Genomic DNA, 6955 nt, shown 5'->3' with positions numbered 1-6955 from the left:
AATGATGATGGAAACTCAACTCAACACTTGAAACATCATCAAGCCCTGAATGCAATGAGCAATAATTTACATTGTGTGATCATGATTACAAGCACGCACTAAGTGATTTTCATAGAATGAAAGCACTCATCATTTTCTTTCAAGATAATAATGGTTGGTACTTGTAACGCATAGTGGAGGTTGAAGTTTTGGAGAGATTTTTCAATATGTCCAGAATACGAATACCTACTTTATATGTCATTATATAAGTGGAGGGGCACTTGGAACAAAAAAAAAAACTGTCTTCGTGTAATGACATATACCATACTGCCCCCGAACACATTAAAAAACCTCTCGGAAGCTTTGAGGTATGGCTGTTAATTGGCATGATTGATAATAATAAAGTTCTACCGCATGCATTCTTATCTATGAGTGTGACTATATGCTCAATAATTTCCTGTTGCCGTGTTGCGTTGAACTAACTCGTTGACTTACCTTGTATACCTAGGTAAAACATTAATAAAAATTGCTGGGTATATATATTTTTATGTTCAGATCTCTATATATACACAAAGGAAGGTGATCATTTATACATCATTTATACATTCGTCCATTGAAAACATAGTTAAGTTTCTATATACAGGTCTCTCTCTCTCTCTCTCTCTCTAAATAAAGAATATTGAAGAATGTGGAAGCTTAAGGTCGCAGATGGTGGCAATGATCCATACATCTACAGCACAAACAACTTCGTGGGAAGGCAGATATTTGAGTTTGACCCTGAAGCAGGAACTACCGAAGAGCGAGCTGAGGTGGAAGAAGCTCGTCTTCATTTCTACAATAACCGCTATCAGGTTAAGCCCAGCGGTGACCACCTATGGCGAATGCAGGTATGCTTTAGTTCGTCCAAACTTATATCGTCAATTAGTTTACGCAACGTAAACCATGTTTCTAATGAATGTGAGTTCTAGTTACTTGGTTTCACCGATGTAGTTATTTGTTATAAGCAATTAATACTTGTATCCACTTACCTATTTATCCACCCACTTATTATTAACGCACCATACAATAATCAAAGACATTATTTTACTTTTCCACATTATCTAAAGATCATATTTACTGAAAATCAATCAATTTGGAGATCATGTAGTCATTTATATATATCGAACATGATCAACATTCTTGGTAATAATTTATCAACCATCTATTCATTTGATGCATATGAGCGACTAAACACTCAATGACTTAACTGATTTTTAGAATATAAAGTGAATAAACGTAATTCTAATAATGAAGTTTGTATGTAAAAAAAGCGTTAACTACAAGTGAAGAAGTACGCCCATAAAGTATTCTCTGTCATGAATGGCATGCAATGAAGCTAAGAAGATAAAATGAGGAAGCTAAGGGCTGGTTTGGTATTGCTGTGCTTTGAAAAAAAGCTGCTTCTGCTGTGCTGTGAGAATAAGCAGCTGTAAAATAAAGCAGCAGAGTGTTTGGTAAACTTTTTTGTAAAAGTGCTTTTGAAAAAAAAAAGCAGTATTAGAGTGTTTGGTAAACTTTTATGTAAAACAGATGTGAAAAAAAGCCGGTTTTTCAAAGCTAGGTTTTGCAGCTTCTTGTTTTTGGCTTTTTTTCATCCAAAACTGTGAAAAAAAGCTGAAGCTGAGTGTTTACCAAACACAAAAACAGCTCCCAGCTTTTTTTGATAGCAGCTTTTTTCAGAATCACCTCAGTACCAAACCAGGTCTAAATATAGCGTATGACGTGTGTGTATAAAAAATCAGATTTTTTGTTTGTCTTGTTTCTTGTACAAAGTTTTCATTTTCCTATCTGATGGGCATCACCAATAATTCTTTAGGGTTTATTAAAATTTAATTAATAATAATATCATCGTCATAAATTTGTTTAATCATAACTTCAATCCTCTCATTAGTACCGCACTTAATTATCTGTTCACTTATCAACAGTTCCTAAGGGAGAAGAACTTCAAACAAACAATTCCCCCAGTTAAAGTTGAGGATGGAGAGGAAATCACACATGAAAAGGCCACAGCTTCATTGAGAAGGTCTGTCCACTTCTTTTCAGCATTGCAGGCTAGCGATGGCCATTGGCCTGCCGAAAATGCCGGCCCGTTGTTTTTCCTTCCTCCTTTGGTCAGTATTTAACATTGTCATCATTTGCTATCATGTTATTCACCCACACAATGTCCTACTTATATTAATGGATAAATTGACAACAACTTCTTAAAGTTTATGAGGTCACGTTTTGAATCCAATGTATGTGAGTAATGCTAAGTAGATTAACTTTTTAGACCTATTTGTAAATCATGTTATGTGTTACTAATAGAAAATAAGCAGTATTAATCCAATATTTAACGACAATGTCTTACGGTTTAAATAGATAATATCTCTAGCATCATCCCAATATATATGTTAGACTACATTTCTAGACAAAATTTGTAAACTAAATGATGTGTCACAGTACGAATAAGCACGTTTATCAACATAATCCAATTATCAACTTTCATGTTATTTAGTTTACAAAATTTTATCTTCGAATTTAATCTCCCTAGCATTACTCTAAATATATAGTCTTTCAACTTTGAAAATTTGAGAGGAATAACTAAGTTTCTCTATGACTACAAAGTTTACACCTAATGTCAACTTTCCAAAAAGTGCAATCGACTATGAAAATATTTTACTTGCAATCCCATGTTCCCATTTTGGGGCTTAAAAATAAATAGCGTATTTTCTCGAGTTTTTACCTAACTCCAAATATTTGGGTTATTATTAATTGCTCCTTCCAAATTTTTACTCAAAATTTGCAGGTCATGTGTGTTTACATTACAGGGCATCTTAATACTGTATTCCATGCAGAACACCGTAAAGAAATTTTGCGTTACATATACTATCATCAGGTACATATATATACATTTTTTTTATTTTTTCATACAAATTGGATAAAATTAAAAATTTTCAAAATGTGCTTATTTGTCTTAAATAACTACCAAGGGTTGCAGTTAAGTTGGCAAACAGTTTTCATTTCTGCATCCAAAATCCCGCTTGTATAAATAAAAATACTGAATAAATAATGCTAATTAATATGCATCAATGTTTTGGGTAATTCAGAACCAAGATGGTGGTTGGGGATTACACATCGAAGGACACAGCACCATGTTTTGCACAGCTCTCAACTACATTTGTATGCGTATTCTTGGAGAAGGACCTGATGGTGGCCAAGACAATGCTTGTGCAAGAGCTAGAAAGTGGATTCTTGATCATGGCAGTGTTACCCACATCCCCTCATGGGGTAAAACTTGGCTTTCGGTATGCCTATCTGCAGCACTAAGACAAATTGCTTAGGCTCCGGGTCAACTGTTGTTCTTAAATAGCACTATTACTATGGCAAATTGTCAACATATTAGTAATTTATACATGCCATATATAACCGAATTATTTGAGATTATTTGTTATTGATAACGGGTGAATATCGACAACGTATAAAGATGTATAGTTGTTAATGATAACGGGTCAATATTAACAAAACTAACCTTATTGTTGATACACTCTATAATACTGGTAACCCCTTACTAAAATTTACCTCTATTAGAGTTACAATCTAAAAAAAAAAGATAAATACTATAAGGTCATATTTGACTCCAAACTAGTGGTGTGACTTATACCATATATATCCAACGTAGACATAATCAAATAATTATTTAAACTTTTAGCTTTTATTCAGTAGAGAAAGATGAAGTGAAATTTATAATTAACTATTACTTTATATCTTCTAAAGGTGGAGTCCCACCTCTTAACTAGATTAAGTCAAATATGACTTTACAGGTGGCAGACCAAAATCTTATATAACCCTAACTATTTCGGTATATTAAACAGCGATCGAGTCATATTTGGCATTGAGAACACTGCACTACTATTATTTAAGAGGGTTTCCCCATTTAATTAATCTTGCTCAATTGATTCTTGCAGATACTTGGTGTGTTTGAGTGGTCCGGAAGCAACCCAATGCCCCCAGAGTTTTGGATTCTGCCTTCATTTCTTCCTATGCATCCAGGTTAGCACAATTCCGGACTCCACGAGTACAAATAATTCAATCTTTCACATGTTGAAAGATTTAATTAGTCTCTCTCTACCTATAGTCTTCTTTTTTAATCTCTTCTACATCATGCAAATGCAGCAAAAATGTGGTGCTACTGTAGGATGGTTTATATGCCTATGTCATATTTATATGGGAAAAGATTTGTTGGTCCAATCACACCTCTCATACTACAATTAAGGGAAGAACTCTATGCTCAGCCTTATGACGAAATTAACTGGAAGGGAGTGCGTCATCACTGTGCTAAAGTATGTTGAACTTGAATAAATAGCTAATTAGTCAATTTTTTTCTTGTTTAGGTACATAAACTGATTGCGGTAATTTGAATGCAGGAGGACATCTACTACCCTCATCCTTGGATACAGGACTTTATGTGGGATAGTCTGTACATATGTACAGAGCCTCTTCTTACTCGCTGGCCATTTAACAAGCTGATCAGGAAAAGGGCTCTCGAAGTAACAATGGAGCATATTCATTATGAAGATGAAAACAGCAGATACATTACCATTGGATGTGTCGAAAAGGTGTTATGCATGCTGGCTTGTTGGGCTGAAGATCCAAATGGTGATTATTTTAAAAAGCATCTTGCCAGGATACCAGATTATTTATGGGTTGCTGAGGATGGGATGAAGATGCAAGTTAGTACACATTTTGTTAATACAGTATATGATACGATGATTTGTTCTTTACCCTTTTATCTGTTTCAAAAGTTTACTCTTCTAAATCATTGGAAAACATTATAAGTTGATACATTTTCTTAATACGTGCAGAGTTTTGGCAGTCAACAGTGGGATACTGGTTTTGCCATTCAAGCTTTGCTTGCTTCCAATCTAACCGATGAAATTGCACCCACACTTGCTAGAGGACATGACTTCGTCAAGAAATCTCAGGTTCGTTTTTTATATAGTCAACTGAACTTTCATTTTTTGTAAAATGTATATGTGCATCGATTAATTTGTTCTAACTAGTGACTGTATTGGAATCAAATTGTAAAGGTTAAGGACAATCCATCGGGTGACTTCAAAAGCATGCACCGCCACATTTCCAAAGGATCGTGGACTTTCTCTGATCAAGACCATGGATGGCAAGTTTCTGATTGCACTGCAGAGGGTTTAAAGGTAACAAATACTTCAACTTTGTTATCCACCTTAAATGCTATTTCCATTTTCCTGACCATAATCCCCTGTACAGTGTTGCCTGCTTTTATCGATGATGCCACCGGAGCTGGTTGGTGAAAAAATGGAACCTGAGCGGTTATACGATGCTGTCAATGTCCTAATTACCCTACAGGTACAACTATTATGTCAGTCAGTCATATATATGAGTAGAGTTGCATTTTGTTTCCCTGCCGTAATCAAATTTTGGACCTAATGCATGCTGCCTTACTTTAAAAACCTTAAAAAACTTGTAGCATTTCAAGACATTTGTTCTTCACCGCACGGTCTATTAGGTCTCTGTACTCATAACAAATCTCATTTTATGGCTCATTGTAGAGTAAGAATGGTGGTTTAGCAGCCTGGGAACCAGCTGGAGCAGCAGAATGGTTAGAAGTAAGAATTTTAAAGAATTGGAGTAATGTTGTCGAACTTAGTTAGATGTGTAAGAAACTAAAGTCTTTCAAGGCATTATTAATTAGTATATACTTACTGGACATTCTCACTTCTTTTTTCTCCCCAGATGTTGAATCCCACGGAATTCTTCGCAGACATTGTTGTTGAGCATGAATATGTTGAGTGCACTTCATCTGCAATTCAGGCTTTAGTTTTGTTTAAGAAGTTGTACCCTGGCCACAGGAAGAAAGAGATAGATCAATTTATTACCAATGCAGCACAGTACCTTGAAAATATACAAATGGAAGATGGTTCATGGTAATATCATATTATTAAATCAAAATTTTGATTTCTTTGATTAACAACTATAGCAGAGAAACAACTTAGTTAAGAAACATTTGCTCAGGTACGGGAATTGGGGTGTTTGCTTCACATATGGTACCTGGTTTGCTCTTGGAGGGTTAACAGCTGCTGGCAAGACTTTCAACAATTGTGCAGTTATACGCAAAGCTATTAATTTTTTACTCACAATCCAGAAAGAGAACGGTGGTTGGGGAGAGAGCTACCTTTCATGTCCAAAAAAGGTAAAATATGGGAGGTGGATTATGTTTGAAGCGAGCTCCAAGTTTCTTAGTTAATCTCATTGTCTTAGACTAAAATATTTCACTCTGTGGTGGGTGATACAGGAGTACGTTCCTCTTGAAGGAAACCGATCAAATTTAGTACACACAGCTTGGGCTATGATGGGTTTGATTTATGCAGGACAGGCCGAAAGAGACCCCGCACCTCTTCATCGTGCAGCAAAGTTGATAATCAACTCTCAGATGGAAAATGGTGATTTTCCTCAGCAGGTATCTTGCTTACCCTAACATCTATTTCAAACAAAATAAAAATATTTCCCCAACCTTACTTGCATTGCAAGGTTGACTAGTAAAAAGGATGAAACACAAAATAACATATCGTGCTGCGTATACGCGCGTATGCTCAAATTTTTACTTGCAACGTTTTATAACATCTATTCACTAATCATGTATGGCAGGAAATCACTGGAGTGTTCATGAAGAATTGTATGCTACATTATGCAGCTTATAGAAACATCTACCCCCTGTGGGCTCTTGCAGAATACCGCAAGTGGGTTCCATTGCCTTCCAAGGCGTGATTAGGCTCTCTGTATCGTGTAGCTCTTACATGCAGCATATATTAATATGCATAAAAGCCAGTTGTTGAAATTATGTATTATACAAGAAGTGTATCAATCAGATTAGGAAGTAAGATTTACCTACTTGGAAATCAGAGAAATTATACTTCTTCAAACA

At 35.4% G+C, this 6955-nt stretch overlaps 1 protein-coding gene across 1 annotated transcript; it reads left to right on the top strand.

Moving 5' to 3' along the window:
• Window positions 1–544: 544 nt before the first annotated feature.
• On the top strand, window positions 545–6921 carry LOC137739218 (beta-amyrin synthase). The gene is made up of 15 exons (XM_088699727.1): window positions 545–866; window positions 1944–2129; window positions 2804–2893; window positions 3105–3302; window positions 3963–4047; window positions 4171–4337; window positions 4422–4727; window positions 4860–4979; window positions 5085–5207; window positions 5281–5379; window positions 5583–5639; window positions 5767–5957; window positions 6046–6223; window positions 6326–6490; window positions 6679–6921. The coding sequence occupies exons 1-15, from the start codon at window positions 666–668 to the stop codon at window positions 6796–6798; spliced, it is 2286 nt and encodes a 761-aa protein (XP_088555853.1). The 5' UTR covers window positions 545–665; the 3' UTR covers window positions 6799–6921.
• Window positions 6922–6955: the final 34 nt, after the last annotated feature.

The sequence above is a fragment of the Pyrus communis genome, chromosome 9 (assembly GCF_041283825.1).
Source record: "Pyrus communis isolate YQ-2024b chromosome 9, ASM4128382v1, whole genome shotgun sequence".
In the NCBI taxonomy this organism is placed as follows: Eukaryota; Viridiplantae; Streptophyta; class Magnoliopsida; order Rosales; family Rosaceae; genus Pyrus; species Pyrus communis.
Note: the sequence above shows the minus strand (reverse complement) of the source record. Positions and strands in the feature narration are given on the sequence as shown.